Raw genomic sequence first — 20446 nt, 5'->3', positions numbered from 1 at the left:
ATTTGGCTCTGTTACACATTTCTGGGATCTCACCTACTCAAAAGGCCTAGTCGGTCTTAGTTGATTACCCCTTGTGGCTTTTGGGACCCAAGTCGCATTAATCTAAAATGGGGTGACATACAATATTCATTAACAATAAAACATAAGGAAGATAATGGGAAGCTTTACTATACCACTGGCTTTACATTTTCTAGCTAATTAAATATTCCGTTTCAACTTCCGTTAAGAGATTTTAACCCATTGATTTGTAACATTTTCGCTTTTGTCTATTTATTAGTAATCTAATTTGTATCTAACAGGGGTTGAGGGGTACTTAAGGCGATCTGAGGCCATAAGTTTGTCACACTTTACGTCTAGCAATAAATCTAATTCTTTATTTACACAGCTACGAAGGAAAGGCATTCAATGCCGCATAGAGTAAAAATAGCATTACTCCACACTTTTCATATTTGTGCATCAAAATAGCATTTATTTTATTCAAATAAAAGCCATAGCTATGAATGCAGAGTCATTTGTGTTTCTGCCATTTTTATTCACATGTGTAATTTTAAATGCAAGAATTTAGCAAATTTTAACCTAGATTAACTAATTTGTTGAGGTTTAATGTGTTTTCACAGCTGCTTGATACGTTGATACCAATTATCCATTCTCGATAAGTGAAACTTGCACTTCCATTGCAAGCAATGTGTACGCTTAGGATGACTAATGGGATGCTATCATGTCCATGGAACAACCGAGAAGAAAGTGACAATTAACGAAATGAGCTGATCACCTAATGCTGAGCTCTACTTTATCAGTGCTTTTTTATTTTAAGTCTTCAAGTAGGCAGTCCGACTCAGCTTGTTCGAATTCAACAAGATTTTACTCTTTGTCGTTTTCTTACTCCATTTATCGTACATAAAAACAAGTTTTTTTCAAAACTTTCAAATGAAGGGTGGAAAAATGGTGTGAAGAGACGGTTTTATTTGCAATTTTATGAACTCGAGATTAGAAAGTGCTTTGCATTCGAGGTGATGTTGAAAAAATTAGAACTATTTTCCATGGTACCATCAATATAAGGTTGCCAAAGTTAATGAGTTCCTTGGCAAATTGGTACAATTCGCAAAGATTAACAACCTAATTTAAGTAAGAATACGGCAATTCTTGTAACGCTACACTTAGATATTAAGCACGCGAAACATAGTTTGTCCAAGTACAACCCTTATTGATGTGCGACAAGATTTGACTGGCCCTTATCTGATTCCTTTGGCGAATGAACTTGTTTGATAGACGTAAGTTACTTAGGCTTTTACAATTTATTCAAATTTTGCATATACGTACGCTAAAATCTCGCGTTATGCTTACTGAAATTTCCTCTTCGTAGTTCTTGATGTTTGTGTTTCCACAACACTGAAGTTAATTACATAAGAATTAATTATGGATGTGCTAGGGAAAGCTCTTTCTATATATTCGCTACTTTATAAGATGAACAATAAATTTTGAAATCTAAGTTGAAAGTTATGTTTATTTTACCTTTTTGATCTTATCGACTTAAATTGGGGGTTTTTTTAAGAAAAAAGGGACTCTTTTGCTTGCCCTAGTCCAAAGAGCAGTTCAAACCCTACTTAATCCCGACCTTCAACACCCCATATTCCCTCGAAGTGGGTTTTATTAACTCACCTAAAATTGCCACTTAAGCTAACGAAGATAGACCCCTTCGGGCTTAAGGCTTCATCATCACAGTCACTCTCAGGGATGGTTGGGATTCAAACCGAATTTAATCCCTGTTGCTATACCCTTACAGGTTTAGCCACGCCATGACCTGAAAGCAATCATCTGAAGGATTTAAAAATAGTGTACAACACGTGGTCCTTCAATTCGTTCTCAAATTTTCGAAGTCTAAACATAAATGCGGCTTTTTCGGTATTCAAGAGAGATGGAATAAGGGGAAAATGCATATTGGCCATCAAGATCACATGCGTCTAAGAATAGTGCCACCTAGAAACTCTAACATCCAAGTTGGAACTGTGTAGTTAGTGATGGTTGTAGTGTTACTAAGCCATTTTCCGAGCTTTGCCACGTTTTTTTGGGGTTGTGGTCAGTCAGGTTACAATTTTCCAAACCACTACATAGGCCATTACACGAATCTAGCCGAAAGGAGCTCAAATTTTACAGAGTAGAATAGAATCTAATGTAACAACTTGGAATGTATAAAATAAAACTGAAAACAAAAAGGAATAACATAAATGTTTCTTCTAGCAAAAGTCCATGCTGTTTTATTCTGAGCAGAGCTGTATGAAAGTGGCTGATACACATTCGACCCAAAGCCACAACTTGCTTACGTAGAGAAAAATATTTAATTCCAATGCCAATTTTGCGCTCTCGTTGCAAAATAAGGCGGGAATGTACTTTTAAATTCGCCGTATCAACTAGAAATTGGGTAATTCACCCGAGGTTATTTTGATTGACTAGATCCCAGGCATTTTAGAATGAAGATATGTTAATGTTTTATTGAAAGCAAATTAAATTAAAGCATAGGACCTTATAGAATACATCATTTTTATTCATCTAGTCAGTTGTTTCATGGGTGCGACGAATGCGGTCAGTGCCGCCAATCCCTGCCCAATGGCGTTGCAGTCTCGCAACACACCACTGGAGGAGACAAATCTGCAGCAGAAAATTGGTCTTTCCATGCCCTCTTCCTTTCCTTCCTCGGCACCCTTCCTCTATTCACAGCCCTCTAGCGTCTCTGCTCTATCTTCCTACACTCCCTACACTCCAGCTTACACCTCACCTTCGATACAACAACCGCCATCGCAGACATCGCCGATGATACCACCACCGGGCCTCACGCCAGGTGCCTGTCAGTCGGCCAACAGGGACTACGAAACGCAGCGAACGGCTGCTGCGATGGCTGTGGCCTTGGCAGCACATCGACAAACACCGCAGTCGCAGCAAAAGACACAAGTTGGCACTGGACACCATCCGCAACAATTCAGCCAACGAAGGAAGAGGAGAGTACTCTTCAGTCAGGTGCAGGTGCTGGAACTGGAAAAGCGGTTCAAACAGCAGAAGTACCTCAACGCACCCGAGAGAGAACACCTGGCCCAGCTGATCAATCTAACGCCGACGCAAGTAAAAGCGATAGGAATATTTTTTTTTGGATAAAATTAACTAACTTATTTTATATCATGCCTAAATGCTTAAAAAGTGAAGCAGAAATGGTAGAAACAATTACATTATTTGAAAATCAGATTGTTGCAAGTCAAACAACTGACGTCAAATCTTATTTAAGCGGGAAATTTCACCTATTGAACAGTCAATGATTGCATAAACAGCTAACCATCCCCTGTGGATAAATACGTATTTAATCCAACAATTTTACGAGGAATTGGTTTTTCATGGAAGAGAATAAGCATATTAATAGAGAACAAGGGGTAGATATAGTCCTTCACAAATATTATTTAAGAAAAATAAAAGCCAGCTTATGAATATTCTGCCAGGCGAAACTCTAGAGGATGGTGACAACAACGTCAGACTTTGACTTGAGACTCACAAAGCAATTTGTATCATCAATTAGTTATTGGTTACCTAACTAGTAAATAATTGGAACAAATTGTTTATTTTGTGTGATGGTAAAATTCTACGGTTTAAATGTTTAGAATTGTTTGTAAAGGATTTTGATCATAAAGATAGTAAGCTTGTTTCCACAGAGCAAGAAGTTAACTTCCTACTTTAAATTTGGAACATTGGAGAAAGCACATCGTGTGGAATAAAGCTAAAGAGATCCGTGAACACCAATTTAGGTGAAAATATGGTTCCAAAACCATCGCTACAAATGCAAAAGAGCATTCAAAGAAAAAGAGGATCAATTGGTGACCATGTCACAGTCATCTAACAATGGCATCTTACACGAGAACAAAGATGATGACGTTCCGAGCGGTCGAAGTTCACCAAACGATATGAACAGCACAAAAAGCGATATGCAGACGACGTCTGAGATGCTGCAACCGCTCTCTAACGAGGGTCGTTTCTCGCTGACGTCAGAACCAAAGGAGCTCTTCAGCGCCTTCGAGTCCACAATCCCACCACCCGACACCAAGTTTTTTCCGGGTTCTGCTCCGCCTTATTCGGGTTACAGTGGGCAGACGATGTTCCTCTTTGGTCCAAGAGAGCCTCGGCGGGAGTGTGAGAATGGATGCTCAGATATCTGTCGATCCTATTTTAATCACTGCATCTCGGACTGCGATTCTTCAAAGCGGCTCACAGCGAGCATTTTCAGTAGCAATATGAACCCTGAGGCCCTCTCCTCCACCACCGACTATCCTCCGAACTCTACTAATTCGAAACCCACCTTCGAGGGGTACCAGCGTACATCTGCTGAGGAGACCGCAGTCCCATCAAAGCACGCCTTTGGGGTGGAGATGAGAGACAACGAGTATGCAATGCGAAACATGGATTTCTACTAAATGACACAATCAATGATTAATTCGAAAGGCATCTGGATGGAATAAATATTCCTTGAAAGTGTAGAAAAATTCATTCGAATATTCTCCCTATCCACGATTTTCCCTCAAATGTTCAAAACGGGTGAAGCAATTCCAACCCTTAACTAGCCCGACAAACTCCGATTGACTATTTTCGATATCGAGATTTGTATACTGCTTAGAAAACGTCGCTCAGTGCAGGTACGGCTGATGCAGCATTATTGGAATGCCACAGGTATGAATAGGGAAAACGCATTAGTGAGTGAGAACGCAACACTTTTTTGTAAAACCCATCTTTAAACAAAGCAATAAACAAAATAAGCCTATGAGCCGTTTAATTTTTTTACTTTTTCTTTCTACACTCGCTTTAATATAATGTCCGCTAGGTTTGGGACTATGACTAAAACGAAATTCTAATCAAGGTCTGCAAAAGGGCTAATCGAGATAGCTTCAATAGGCCCACAGCGATATCGTGTGCCACTCCATGGATAAGGATCCAGTGTTGAAAATAACTCATAGAGTTGCCTCCCCATGGGAAGAGAACATCTTTATGGATGGTCCCCAGCCGGTTCAAGCAGTCGATTTCCAATCACCCAAAGTAGTCAGGTTGTAAAAATAGAAGTCATCATGGTTTCCATATTTTCATTTAAAATTTAAAGATCCATTATGATGGTAAGAATATCAGCTTAGAGTTTTATTGTTAATGCAATTTATGAACTTTATAAATAAAACGGTAAAACTTCAGTTTCCTATAAGCCCTGTGCATGTAAAAGTCAGCTGATGTTCCACGAATGGATGTCTAACAAAAAAATTTTAACAAGTTTTCTCCGTTCGGCCAGATTTCACTTCTCCCCTAAAAAAGGCCTCGCGTAATGAGAAGCAACGACTTTTAGTTGAGCAAAGAAAACGAAGAGTCTAAGTTTATTTGGACCCATCAAATAGTTTACGTACAGTATATAGAAAATTTGCTTTGAGTAACCGCTACCTAGAGTCACATAGCGATAAGTAGTACTTTGGTGTGAAGGCAGTAATGGTGAGTCCATGCACCATGAGTTATGGTGTTTCAGAGTGAGGTACAATAATGTACGTAGCCCAGTGTAAAGGTCATGTTTGAACGTGACACGTCTAAATGTTTGAGAATGAGGACATCAGTGTTCTGCTTTAACTTCCGAAATAGAAAGTCGGGCCACACACTCCGGATGCGTGAGTACATGCATACATACAGGCAAATGTTGTAAAAAAAGTGAATCAATTCAAACAGCCGGATACAATTTTACTAAAGCTTTAGTGCTAGATAGAGATGTGAAGCAACAAGAAAAGGCTAATTTTAGACCCGTATTGAGGTTAAAATAAATGCATTCTATTTGGAGTAATCCGGGTAATGCGAGGGAGAGAAATACGAGTCACTTTCACTTTCATTTGATGGCTCTAGAAGCTCCTGATGAGCCTATTGTAAATAGCCATGTCGATGAAGTGAATCATAATAACTCCATACCTCTAGGATCATGATATAAATAGGCGTTAGCAAGAAATTCAGTTTGTATACACGCTGGTATACGAGAAACCATCAGTGAAATGGAGATTGGTGCTTGATGATAAAGTCAATTTCGGCTGACATATTTTAGAGTCTTTTAAAAATAGGGTTCCTGAAATTCTGAATTCTAGTGAAAGGAATCGCGCAACCCAGTTTGACTGCTATATGCAATTTATGTGGGAAACCACAATGACAACCAAGGAACACTTTCAATTTTGAAAATAATTAGGCGTGAATAGTTCTACATAAAATAAATGAATGAATAAATTGGAAATGCCAAGGTTCTACTTTAAACACTTGTTTTAGTTTTTAGGTATGTGTTGCTACCATAAAATTAAAACTGTTCCATTAAAGTAACGAATGTAACAATTCCTCTACAATGCAACACTGTTGCTAAATACATCGCCCTTTAAGTACCCTTTCCGAATTCTTGAAGTTATTCAAGGAAGAGTGGAACAGCTTGTAGATTTTGATTTACCAGGAACTTTAACGTGGATGGTTCCTGAAATGATTCTAATTAAGGACAAAACCTTCTTCTCTTAGGATGTCCAAGCTCATCATCTAATGATCAGCAATTTTACAAGGCTGAACTGCAAAAATCCTCGGTATATATTGAATAAATTTTTATCCCTCATTCATCTATGTTTGCCTAGCGTGTTTTTCTTGGTTCAGTAAAATTCGACAAGGTTGTAAAGGTTACCTTAAAATCTTCGCAAGCACTTTAGAAACAATGAGGCTGCTGTTTACTCATCCTACTGTTTATTATTACAACCGGGTGAGATTAATGTAATCTAAGTACAATTGTGCCTACAAAACTCAACAGATCTCAATTTAATAGACATTCAAAAGGAATGGATCATAAGGGAATCATCGCTCTCAACGCATTTTAAAAGCAAGTTTTCTGTAAAATATTGAGAAGAAACTCAGAAAATGTTTAAAGTAAATCCAAATTCTAGGCCCCAAATACTCACGCTACTATGCGCGGTCCTCGTTTTTTATTAAAATTCAGATTCTCCAAACTACGAATGACAGTCATGATGGAACGAGAAGTGTTTCATACTGCTTTGCATGGTTTAAAGCGCGATACCTTGGCCATCACCAGTTGTATCGTATCTAATCCTCTTCTCTTCTATTCTTTTGAAAAATGAAGCCTCAAATACAGGCACCTCGATCTCGAATTTTAACAACAATGCAAAAATGGTGCTTCTGACATGTTCAAATCAATTCACTGCACTTTAATTTAAACTATTAAGCATCCACGGAACACACAAACGATTTCTTATGGTAGCTCTGAGTCAGTTTGTTGCAATTTAACTAATGGCACACCTTATCTTAGGCCTTGTGCACCATAATAATTCAATTTTGCCATATGAAGCGTGCAATAGCCTACAAAGTGATTCTCTAAAAAGGCCAGGGCTTGGAATAAATCCATGAAGTTTTCATGGTCGTAGTTATGCGCAGAAATAGACTAGAAAATTTCATGGAAGTAGTAACCATTTGATGTGTTAGCATTACTTCAGTGGTTCGAGAATAAAAAGGCGACTATATATAAGGAGAAATTGCATAGATAATAATAGCATTAATCGGAATTGTCAAGCATTTTGTAATTATTTCTGTGTCAAGCTTTACCTTCTCAAAGTATGCTTTTTACGACTCACAATTTTAGCGCACTTTAAAAAAATAAAAACCACTCCTAAATTTGCAAATGTTTGCATTAAGTTTTTAGAAAATTGTTATTAAGTAGTTAACAAGGAATATGAGTCTCAGTAAATGTCGAAGAGTGTGAATCATGACAACAGTGGCTAAGATGAAGACAATTGGATGCGGAGGACCTGAGCAGCTCTAAATTACCCAATTTTAGCATGGGTTGTATAGTTATACTCGTATTAGATGCTTTATCACAGCCGAATTCTTTTTAATTAAGTCCATTTCTAGTGTTCTTAGCACACACATATTTGCACACACTTTCAAATCACGTCTCACATGCTTCAACCCATTTATCTGTATTAAGTCACATTGTGACAACTCCATGGTAGAACGGAATTGCGTGAGGCATTGCGAACTCCTATTCATATAAATCATATGTATTGTTAAATCAGGATGAATTTTGCCTATTCAGTTATGTAGAGTTAAAGAGGGTTTGAGGGGACCGACAACGAGGCTTAAATTCGGATAGTGTTAAAATTTAAGACCAGAATCAGCACTGTAAGGTTTAATATTAAATGAACTAGTTTAAGTTAATAAAGTATATGATGGTTGATTTCTAAAGGCGAATTTTGGGTTTCCTCATCTTTAAACAAGTCAAACAGAAATAATACCTAACAACAATTTTCTTTTGAAAGCTAGATGATTTCCATGAGATTTACTGTTCAAGCAATTACTTAGAAGAATTAACTACCACTTTGACACCCAGAATCTAAGAGAATGCAGCCATCACTCTACCCTATAATACAAAAAGTGCAATTACAGAAATCCCTGCAAAATGCAATTTAGGACAAAATTTTAGCCAACCTGCTCTTGTCACTAATGGAAATTTACCTGAAAAGTGAGTTCTCATAACGCACAAAAAATCAATTTCGCATTTGAATTCCTCGTTGAAGCATTGCCAATTTCCAAAGTTAATTTCCTGAAAAGTCTATATTTACTTGAAAATATCCGTAGAAATGGACACGTCAAATAAGGATAAACAAATTTTTTGTACTTCTAGTTGGCCATTGTAAATACTTGATTGGTTTGAAAGTACCTTTTACGCTATGCCAACAAATAAAATTTAAGGTATTGTGACTCAAAAATCACTTTCACAGAAAATAATCCAGCAGCTCATCACACCTACATTCCGCTTTGGTCACACTAAAAGTTTTGGTCTGTACGAATTCTGCGAACGAATCTCTGCGCACAGTTGCCTCCCGTCTCCATGCTAAGGAAGGAGACTGTGCAATAATGACTACATTCGTGTGCATGTACACACGGTCAAACTTGGTCTACTTACACGTGTAATAACACACCTCCATACATGCATGCGTGCATACATACATACTAGCCTACAGGTTAGCGGTTAGTCAAATACTAACCCTTACCTCAAGGAGACAGCGGTGCTTATCTTTTACCACAATCTTCTACACATTGCTTAGCAAATAAACATATACCACATGTTGCTCACGCAGTTGGATTTCTTTCTACTTAATTTCTTTGAAATGTTCAGATCTTTGATGCACACCCTGCACATCTGCATAAATTAAATAGCTAGGAACATTACACATACATATATAGAACTAAAGGCAAACAACCTAATACTTTCGGCGCATTTTCGATCCCTTATAAATGCATGACAAATCAAAAAAGAATCGCCAAAAATCTTTTCACATTAAATCAAGTGGAAATGCTGTGTAACAGAATTGCTACTTTATTATATCAGTAAAGTGTGAATAATATTAGCGTTTGAAAGATCACCATTACCAAGTTCGGTTTAAAATCGAAATCTCCAGCTTAAAGAGACTCTATTTAAATTAAAGTAAGCGCACCACAACTTTTGCAACAATTAATTCTCTGGACAACAGGCTCAATCTATGGATTATGGTTAAATGAATTTAGCATGTAGAGCTGATTTTCCCGTAGTGCCCATTTAAAATTTTGCTAATTATTTTTAGCTGAGTCAAGAAAGAAAAGAACACGAAGAAATTAGGTAACCTGAAAAGCTTAAATTGTGTATGCGAAGGAAAGACCAGTGATAATGTGGAATGCCGTCCAGGTACTGACTTGCGAAATAAGGGAAACTTTGGAGCAGAGCTCAAACACGGCCAAATATATTTTTAAAGTGGTATACACAACTACCAATTTTTTCAGGCCTTGATTTAATCCCTTTTTACAGACGGAATTGCAAAAAATAAAGAAATCAGGCAATCTCTATGCGTGAGCGTGTGCGTGTTTGCTAGTATTCGCAAAATTTTTGTGAAGATATGGTACTCTCGTAGGAGGCTGGCTTCGGTCACAGCAGCGCTATGGGAAATATAAACAGTCGGTGAAATGTTTGATGTTTGCCTGATGCCGCATTTGGGCTTAGGTACGTGAACACCTCAGAGCTAAATTTCTGGCGTGATCTCTCGATACGGAGGAGTGGACCCAAACAAACATACTGTTACTATCAGCAATCACAAATTAGTTTACCAGAGGCAAAAACCAGCCTGTTTTATTGCACATTTTGATATAAAGATAAGTAAAATAGTTTTTTTGAAATTAAAAGAAAAATTATTGCATAGGGAAAGAAATGCAAGATAGCGGCCTCTCATCTGAGAATCACATTATGCCAGTTTCTCGGCTATGAACACTCACATCACAATGAGGGCTACTTATGTTGGCGTAAAAATTACTCCCTTAATCCCAATTTTATAAATAGTTTGAAAAATATGTGTAAGAAGACAAAAGGGAGGCAGAGCCTTGGCTGTTTGAGAACTTTTGATTTTTTCGATTTTAAGGTATTTGTGCAGAGTCATTGAAATCAAGACTGTGGAATTTAACATAGTTCCTAGCGAACGAGGACAATCTGTGGCATTACCTGTGTTTTGAACTTGTAAAAAACGCAAACCAAATCTTACACAATTGGTGCATTGCACAAATGAAAGCCACTTTCGGTCGAAAGGAATATAAAGTTTCACTAGTTTTGGTGGAGATGATGAAATGTTTCTGATGGCACTAAATTTGGATTTGACACTAAAAAACAATTGGTAAAGCTTAACTTTATGGCGGCATTGGTTTGAAAGCTGTTTTGTAAATCCGAAACCTCGCTGACATCTTGACGATAAACATATTAGAACAAAGGAAGGTGTGAAACTCAAAATTATTTTTTAGTACAAACTTGGCAATTGCTTGGGTAGGTTTAAAATAACAGTAGCTGGTAAGTATCGAATAGCAGATCGTGTGGTCCAGAAATTATTTTAAATAAAGTTAATTAAAAACCCTTATATATGTGATTGTTAAAAATTAGTAAATCCTATTCAATTTTGCTTAAATATGAAAGAATTTGTGATTAGAAACCTTTGCACATTTATTTCTCATTTTAGAGATTTCAGCCACCCCGAATAATAATAAGACAGGGCAATGATTTGCTTTGCTAAAGGAGAAGCTTAGGATTCCCAGACAGTCTAAGTTAGAAATGGGTTCTGTGATTTCTTCGATGTGTGTATGGTAGTATTCTTATTTGCCACTTCACCTTCTCACCGCTCACAGAGGGAAAGGATCTTTGTTTTTAAAAAGGCAATTTGTTTTGAGCAACGCTAGGGAACAATAGTTCCACAGGATTCTATTAAAGAAGCTTAGAGCAAACAATGTTCTGCCTTCGACTCATCTCATAAAACGTTTAGCAATGTCCAATTCCTAGTAGGAATTGTTTTGTCATTTTGCTGACCCAGAACGGACAGAAATCTCTAAAAAATTAACTCACAAGCCTCTTTACAAAAATTTTGTTCTTTTAAAAAAATTGCAGCATTAGATTATTTTCAGAAAAACGTGATTGAGACTGGTGAATATTTGTCTGAAAGACTACTCTCATCTTCCGAACTTGACATTCATTACCAAAAGTTAGGTTTCGTTCTGTGTACCACATTATTTGGCCGAGAGTAGCTAAGACATTTTATCTGTTATTTTTGTAGTCTACAAAAGCCTGCTTTGCTTTAATGGCTGGAATTTTTAATCGTTAACTGCTGATTCTATTGCTACAAGCCTTACAAAGTGGCGTCTTTGCTCGCTATTAAAAATTAAAAGGGATTCGGTCTTTGCGTTCTTCACTTAAACATTGCATGTTAATTCTAAGACTTTATAGATTTCAAATTTGTTATTCAGATTTTACAGCAAAATTATTCCTAAATTTGGTGCTTCTAAAACCATTTTTATAAGCACAACCATGTTCTGGCATGGTGACTAAATAACCGCAGACAAATGAAATTTTTCTAACATACAAAGGTTGTGTCACCCTATTTTCAACACTGGCAAAATTTCCTTGTCTTTCCCATCTGTAAGCAGTGACTTAGAAAAATAACACTCACCTGTCAGTGTTGAAGGCAACAAAACTATTGTTGGTGCAAATTTTACCGACTATCACCAACTGCATTAAACTTTAAAAAAAGTAGAGCATGCCTATTATCTTCTTTTTAAATTTGATCTGCAAGTACAAGGTATCAAAAAAATATTACAAATATATGTTTATGCATCATGTTAAAAAATTTGTAATAAAACCAGATAAATTGGAAGAAATATTACAAGTGGATTAAAAAAATAGTTGCCCCAGTTAGCTAATTAGTTCTATGAAGAGCTCGAACAGTAGACTAGGCGCTGTCGTAATGTGCATATTTACTCATGATAAAGTGCAAATTTCTTGTCCGAAACACATGGAATCCATTCATGGGACAATTGTTGGGAATAGTGCTGTGCATGCGTTCATTAACCTGGAGCCAATCAAGGAGCTCTCAGTCAAGTAGCCAATGGAAGGTACCCGCTCGTCAACACGTGCACAAGCAAGCACACGGATCATGGAAGACAATTTTACACTGTCCAAAACCGGCGCATACATAAAATTATCAAGTTCTGATTTCCCCAAGCAGATAACTTTCCTCGCTGACAAGACCTTCATCCTGCTCCAAGCCGCAGACTTCCAACTGATGGTTCCATTACGGACTTATCACTTTTCCATGTCAATTGACTAGCATGTGCATAAGGAATTGCAGCCTCTCTATCCTTCTTCTCATTTTTGCCGCACCTCTCCTAGAAGTAGCGGCAGCCTCGCGGTTTTTAAGCAGCGAGAATTTCGATATGAAAAATTCATCAAGGGATTACTCTAGAGTATTCATGAAGAGAGCTGCATCATTGACGAGGCATTATTGCAGCTGTGGACTCCCTCTGCTTCAAAGCAGATATTGCAAACAGGACTTTGGTGCGTGTCCCTTCTCCTTGTGTTTCTTAAGCTATCATTCTCCAAGCAAGATACTGCAGTGACAAAATCGTGTGCTTATCATGAAACACCTTGCAACGGCATTTTTAACGATGCGTAAATTTCAGGGGTTCTTTTATCTAAAAATGCATTTTTCTGCCAGAAATTCACTAAGATCAAAAGCGTATTTTTTCGAGGATACAATGAACACACAAATGGAGACTAATGGGCCTCACACTATGTGTACTTTTAGATTCTTGCCCATGGACCCCTCTGAAACCTTAAAACAACTGGAAATCACATAAACTCAAAAAATGGGGGCGCCTTAGTGCACATTGGTTCTTGCATGTTTCTTTCGGCGAATGGTAGTGTTATGTTTTCCAGTATGTGTTTTCTCCTGTTTCAGTGTAGTTAGGAATTGACAAATTGACAAATACTACCTAAAAATCGAGAAAGTTGAACTAGAAAATAAGAGACACTAATTTGGACAAGGAATGAGTTGGTTTTTAATAAACACATAGATACAATTTAATACTAATTGCCATAGCAAGAATTAATTTCTCCATGCTTGACTGTATTTAATCTCATGTCTAAATGACAAACCATAATTCAAAACGTTTTGAGTGGGAAGTTTGAGGCGCATAAATGACCCAGGTAACAAAATCTCCTCTCAGAATTCTGCCATGATTAACCCTGGGATAGTCTCTTGTGTGGTCGTCTACATCCGTTACATATAACTGCGATGGCAAGTAAAATATCGTGGTTCCACCCCGGTTTAGGAGAGGTAAACTGGTTAGTGAAATGATAAATAGTTTGGAAATAGGGAATCCTTAAAAGATGTCAGCAATAAAATGAATTCAGGAAATGTTGAAAGAAGCCATTTGAAGTAGAAAATAAATAAGAGATTCGTTAATGAGGAGAAAAGTGAACAAGTTTCTTACTAGTGAAATTTTTTTTGGTAATGGTGGGTCTTAAAAATATTGCAGTCATTTTACTCAAAATAAATCATTGGTCTTAGGCTGACCGAACGTTTAGGGTAGTGGAATCAACCTGATCCCATTTTGTGCATCCACTATTTTGCCCTTTGTCTCGCTAATGTATGGTCATATCAAAATTTGTTTCTGTGCGAGTTTTTTAACACCATGCAAAATCCAAGCAATAACGACTACTTTTGTCTGAATTCAAAATATCTAAATTTGGTTGCCGAAACTGTAAATCTGTGGCTTGAAAAAGCTTAACTATAAATGGAAATAGTTCAGCCAAAGTCGCTATTGATGAAGACTGCGAAAATAACACGATATACATTACATTTAAGAGGTATTACCAAATATCGAATAAAGTCATTTTAATGGATAATTTACCATATAACCTCACACTTTGTCACGGTCCTGAAAATAAGGCAATTGTCATACAAGGGTATACATGGGAAACGTCAAAAAAACAAAGTTCTTCGATGTCAATTACTTAAACTTGAATTAAGGCATTTCATCATGGAGTCAAGTGCCAAATAAAGAAAAAGTCGTGCAAATTGGCGAGGAGGATGAAGGTGTGAAAAAGTTGCCTCCTCTGAGACGAGGCAGGTGACTTCTGAATCCCTGTATCTGTGTTTGCATCCCAAGACTGAACTAACAGTAACGCCGTGTCGAAGTTTTTTCACACTCCTTTTTGACAGCATCCAGGGAGTGGGACATTTAAAAACACCACCAAGAACAGCAGTGGGTTAGGACTGGGAAATAGTTTGACTAAAATATGGACCAACTGTGTCAGGCAAACAGTAGGAAACAATTGCCAGTCAATATTGGTTAAAATATTGATATATCTTCATTTTTGAAAAAACTAAAAGTGACGCAATTTCTGAAGTCTGTGAGGTTACGCCCAAACGTCAAGTACATGTAAATGTAAGGATCATTCGAAGTCATCTCGATAGACATGCGAAGCATATGGGTCAACATTACTTCCGAAAATAGGTTTATTTAAAAGGACAGTATATGAAATACAGTTATATATCCAAAATAACGTTTGTCTAAAAAAGTCCCAATTTTTTAAAATATAAAATGCGATTTCGCAGGTACGCATTTGAAAATGTCATCTAAATTTGATGTACACAAAAACCCGTCTTCTAGATGCATTTTTAATGACACTTTTGCTTGGATTTCCCACACAGTTGCTTTGAATGGTCGAGGACTTTACCAAAAATTCAAAAACTTCTCTTATTTTCTGATTAAAATAAATTCTATTCTAATCTGGTCATTATTCTGTATTCTGAGATGCATATATGCGCATCAAAACACTTGGAATGCCTTGACTTATTTTATCCTTTCAAGCCTGAAGTAAGTTATGGTGGTAAAGAATCTCTTTGGCCTGAGTGGTTGAGGAACCTATTGCAGCGTAAAAGATGTAATTAGAAAATAGTGTCTTTCCAGCATTGAGTTAAAATGAAGTTGGGGCTGCCAAAGATACTATTGGATCGCTATTTTACACCGTGAAGGTTATCCTTAAAATACTTCCTTCTAGAGAACGAAATTTTGGTGCCTGGTTAATAATAGCAAAGGGATACTAGAAGTATTTTTACGTTCGTGAGCATTAACCCACTGCTAAAGCACTAAAAAGGAAAATAGAGTAAGCCATAAGTCGTGCAGTGGGACAAGTTAAAACCTTCCTGGGTGACACTTCAAACACAGCACTCATCATGACAGTGATTGCAAGTTTTAAGCGCCGTTTCAGGATTGACATGATGGATGCTGTTTTTGTTCAGTTAGCCTGCTCAAGAAGCCATTTTTCGCGTAGATTTTCCGTTTTGCCTACGTAACACGTCAAACATTTATCTCTACTAAGGCCAACTAGGCTTTAAAAAGTATGGTTGTTTGGACAGTGAATGAGGTAACGTAGCAATCGTAATGGGTGTTGGAGATAGTGTGTCTCATCTACTAAAAGATGGTAAACCAGTAAAAGTTTGCCCTCTTGAGACCCATAATTATGATTCGTCCCCTTTAGTACCCCTGAAATTATGCATGTAAAAAATACAGCCTAAAGTTTAAATATTTTTGTTATTATTATTTGTCCACATATTTTGAATGACACAAAACTCAAAATGATCTATCTGTTACAGAAAAAGTTAGGAACAGGCAACTTTTGGCATCCATCCTAAAAGCTTTTTAGCTTCGCCCGTAATTATGGTTATCGCGTAACCGCTTTAAAACCACAATTTAACGTTAGAAGGACTCTTTACAGTGGCTAGACTGCTTGTGCTGAACAAAAATCTTGCCTCTTTTCCAGGGTGCTAAAATAACGGAGTTAAGGCTGTTTACTTACTTGAAGGATTGCTGCAACCATCGCCCACTTTTCATACATGTCCCTAATTAACTAAACAACCAGAAAGCGTTAAAAATTTGTATTAAATACGCGGTTTTTAGATCCAGTTTGCTTAAAATGTTTTTGAATACGCAGTAACCATTATGCGTAGATATAAGCAAAACAAATAAGAATTATGGGAATAACGGGAGCAATTTTTTTATTTGTTTTGGAAATGCAGCATATATTTCAAAATTAAACATGGGAGGAGTTGGTTCGAATGAGAAATAAAATTTAGTTTAGCAAATAAATAACCACTTTTGCGCAAAAGCATCACCAAGCATTGTTTTAATGGGCACCACACAAACTGTGCCATTTAAAGTTTTGCTCCATGCAGTCATATTCTAACTCCCTTTGTATATACTTAGAATTGTCCTGTTTCTGGTGTTGCTATAGTTGAGCAAAAACTGATGATAAACTATCTACAGTGATATTTTAATGAGTAGAAAACTAAACCTAGGATGAGGACATTTAATGAGGTAAACTTTGCCCTAATCTGCATTACTCTCCGTTCAAAGACCGACTTTTAAGCACCTGGGAGCATTTGGCACATCATACCAAAACTTGAAGACAGAGTTGAACCTCGTTGCGCGTGTAAGTGTATTATTCGAAATAAACTTGCACCGACGATGCAGCCTCCAGTGTCTAGTCTGCAATGTTGTAATCCTATTAACCACTTCGATGGCATTTCTTCACTAAGCCTTTTCCAAAGTAGTAATTCCTGAGCTTTCAATACTTAGCCAAACCCAAAAAATACTCAAGAAAAAGCATATTATGCCATGTTATGTAAGGAATCCTTTGTTAGATGCTTTTAATTCTAAAGATTATCTCCCGCACTATGTATTGGACAAAACGTCTGGTTTCCTACCTCTTACCCGGGTGCACACTTGTCTGCTTGTGGAATTGAAATATTAAATTTGTGGTTCGTGAAAACCATTAATATAAGTAATAGCTAACTGGTAAAATGATTAAATACTACTGCCTTTATTCACTTTATGAAACTTATAACTGAAAATACCTATTCATTACTACTAATTAGGTACTTAATCATTAAGACTGCTATAAATCAATTTATGCAATATCAGTGTACTATTCTAAACACTGAATTAATCTTTTTGCTTTCATTTACAGTCATTACCATACTAGAACTTGGCTAGTTTCAGGGTTAAAAGCCAGCTTGGCAAACAGCTAATCACCTATTATCACACAATTTAACAGAGAGAATAATATGACGCCGAAACTACACGTTTTTTATGATTCCAGTTATATTGGCGGAAGTAGATGTCTTGGAGTCGAAGCCATTCTATGGCCTACGTGGAAGTCATTCCAGCTCCGGGTGGCCCTATTCCGGAGCCAGCATTCCTATCAAAGTTCTCCACTCCGTCAAAGGATCTTTGCGGTTACATGAGCGTGTCGATATCTACTTCATTCAAGGCACAAGCTGTGGCATCACTAACACAATGTTTCCGCGCCACAAAGGCAAATACCTCCTATCTGGTAAGCTAGAAAATGTTCTTTTAACGAAGTTATGATTGGTTAAATGTTACATATGAATGTTAAAGAAATATTCTACTGTCATTTCAGTACAAGTCTAATTGTTCATACTCAAGATAAAATCCATTGAAGATCTTTAAAGGCTTAAACTCAAGTGCGGCATCATCAATGCAATTTTTTGCTTGGAATAAAGTAGAAGAGTTAGGATTAGGTAGAGCCAAGCCGGCTTTGCATAATTGAACTAGCTGCCTATTACTGGTTTTGTCGGACGCAGGTTTTAGGATAGAGATGCCTGGCTGCAAGGACTTAGGTCCCTCTTGCCATCTGCCAGCCATGATGTACCTTGTCACACGCTGTGGATGGAGTCAGGAGATGGAGGACCTCACTGTCACGCAAATTGCTGGCCTCTTCCTAAAAATGTATTCTTGCGGTGAGAGAGCCTGTTCCGTAAGTCCGTACTCCTGCTCACTGTAACTGTGCCTTTTCTGCAAATCTTAGGCTAACATGGCAGAGGCCAAGGTTGCAAAGGGATTTAGACTTATTCTTGTGCTTCGGTATCACCATGTTTGCGCCAAGCAGATTTCCGAATGAAAACTGTGAATCAACTGCGAGTAGTGAGAGGGCCGTCATAAAATTGATTGGCAAAGGTTACCATCTTTCATGTAATGTTTGCTTGGAGGCTGACAGATAAGTTGAGACTGGGAATGTATTTTTGATGCAGAGTCTGCTAAAGAAATGAGTGCTCAGGGAAAAATTGGGCACAATATAAGCGGGAATTGGAAGTATACCAACTTGCGCTACTTGATATTTGATTTATTACAATAGTAATAAAATATTAATCAACAGGCGTAAGTGCTACGATTACAACCGAAAATACTAAGGGAAAGTGCAGTGAGAAGTCCTATCCACTTCGGTATACTGTGTAACTTGAAGAGTAGCATTTTTTGGAGCAAAGCGCTGACATCCATTTAAATGCAATATTTAAACAATTGTTGGTGCCATATCTCTCTGAACGAAAGGGCGCAGCCATGGCAATTGCGTCGTTTCAAAGAAATAGTGAATTGGAAAGCAGGCAGTATTTATGTAGGCAATGGGTTGAATCTTTGCAGGTTCATCACCACATAATCAGCTAATGGAACACCACGCCCTTCCGGATACACACACACACAAAACGCGGGCGAAGATTGCTGTACAGAGTGAATCTGCAATGCTGAATAGGCCCAATATATCTTGGGCCTTGTGCATTTCCTTTAAGTTTATTGTAGCATTTTTATGAAGTGCAAATCCATTATGGAACAAGCACAATAGTAGCAGAAGAACTCCCTTCCTGCAATTTTCTTGGCGCACATTCTTTTGGGCCTTTAAATCCACATTCACTTTACTTTTTATTTGCGATTTGTTTAGTATAAATCTTAAATAAATAGTCAAATACTTTGTGGGTACAATTTAATGGATGTTTAAGGCATCAATACTTAAGGTTGGCGCCCCCCCCCCCCCCACCGAATTTATCAACCTAAAATAAAAACACTTTAAATTATTGCTACCATAAATTTTTATGATTTTTTAAAAACAAATTTGCTTAGTCTCTAAGTCATTCCGAAGAGATTAGCTTTTATTGGTTGTGAAATGCTCCTCATTTCCATCCACAATAAAAGTAAATACATGATTGTTGCCTAAAACCCTAAAATATCAGATTTTTTAGATTCCTTTAATAACAGGTATGATTTACAGTTCTAAATAAATCTTGTTTATTCTCCTTTTGAAATTTTTGTGCGCAAGAAATTTCTTTGGCTTACTTGACATGGTTCATTGAAGTGGTTTGGCAATATCTGATGCAAAATATGGCTGGAGGGGAAAGTGGATAAAATATGCACAAAATGGTGGGTTGGGAAGCGATGATAGCTGTTGCTGTGGTTGGCCGAAATGTCGGAGTGTGAGGTGGGAAATGTCATGAGGCCATTCGGTGGTGGTCCATTGTTGATATTTTCTGAAGGAAAAGCGAGTGATCCCACACGTACACGTTATCGAAAACACACGCCCATTCGTGGGCTGTAAAAAGAGCAGGTTATTAATGCAATGCCTTTCATGAAGCTCTCAGGCCATGCATCGCGGAATTCACTAGACCTCAAAGTTTATTTTCCTAGAAAAACTCAAACACAACACCGCAATTTATAATATCGCACTATCACGACAAATTGTCATATTTTCAATATGACCTTAAAATTTCGGAATCCTTCCAATTTTAACCATTTTCATTCCTCATGAAACTTTAGGATATCCCAATTTTGGTCAAATATACGTTAAAAATAAATTAAGTGGCTTAAGTGTTCTGAGCTGTAATTTCCTGCCGACTGTGTAACATGAACATAGTTCTGAGCTATTCTGAATTGTCTTAGACAAAGTACAACTTGTTTATTTGTTAATTTTGTTTTAATTAAGAAAATCAGCTGTTTGCTGTCTTGAACAAAAACTATTAAATTGTACCAATCGAAATAATTTTATTCGGTAACGACAAACCAAGTATTCCGCATTTACATAATATTAACTTAGCATTAAATTATATTTGTAGCAATGACCGTTTATGATTACAAGTCTCCTTCGGGGACAACTTACAGTGGAATTTACAAATTATGCGCAAATGTTTGCCTCACACTAAGCCCTAGCTAACAGTCTTCCCGGGCT

The 20446-nt window shown here is 37.3% G+C and overlaps 2 protein-coding genes across 2 annotated transcripts in view; one reads left to right on the top strand and one right to left on the bottom strand. All coding sequences in view use genetic code 11, as the record gives it.

Moving 5' to 3' along the window:
• Window positions 1-2562: 2562 nt before the first annotated feature.
• EGR_01846 (Homeobox protein DTH-2) lies at window positions 2563-4448 on the top strand (the record flags this gene model as incomplete). The annotated part of the gene is made up of 2 exons (XM_024491095.1): window positions 2563-3114; window positions 3786-4448. The coding sequence occupies 2 exons, from the start codon at window positions 2563-2565 to the stop codon at window positions 4446-4448; spliced, it is 1215 nt and encodes a 404-aa protein (XP_024354551.1).
• Window positions 4449-15953: 11505 nt separating this feature from the next.
• Window positions 15954-20446, bottom strand: part of EGR_01845 (hypothetical protein) — a gene marked incomplete at both ends in the record, with an annotated part of 12582 nt that continues 8089 nt past the window's right edge. The window contains 5 exons of the mRNA XM_024491094.1: window positions 15954-16019; window positions 16232-16274; window positions 17146-17222; window positions 19112-19195; window positions 20170-20234. Of these exons, the coding sequence (XP_024354550.1) occupies window positions 15954-16019; window positions 16232-16274; window positions 17146-17222; window positions 19112-19195; window positions 20170-20234 (335 nt within the window). The remainder of the gene's footprint in view (window positions 16020-16231; window positions 16275-17145; window positions 17223-19111; window positions 19196-20169; window positions 20235-20446) is intronic.

This window comes from Echinococcus granulosus (assembly GCF_000524195.1).
Source record: "Echinococcus granulosus chromosome Unknown EG_S00007, whole genome shotgun sequence".
NCBI lineage: Eukaryota > Metazoa > Platyhelminthes > Cestoda > Cyclophyllidea > Taeniidae > Echinococcus > Echinococcus granulosus.
Note: the sequence above shows the minus strand (reverse complement) of the source record. Positions and strands in the feature narration are given on the sequence as shown.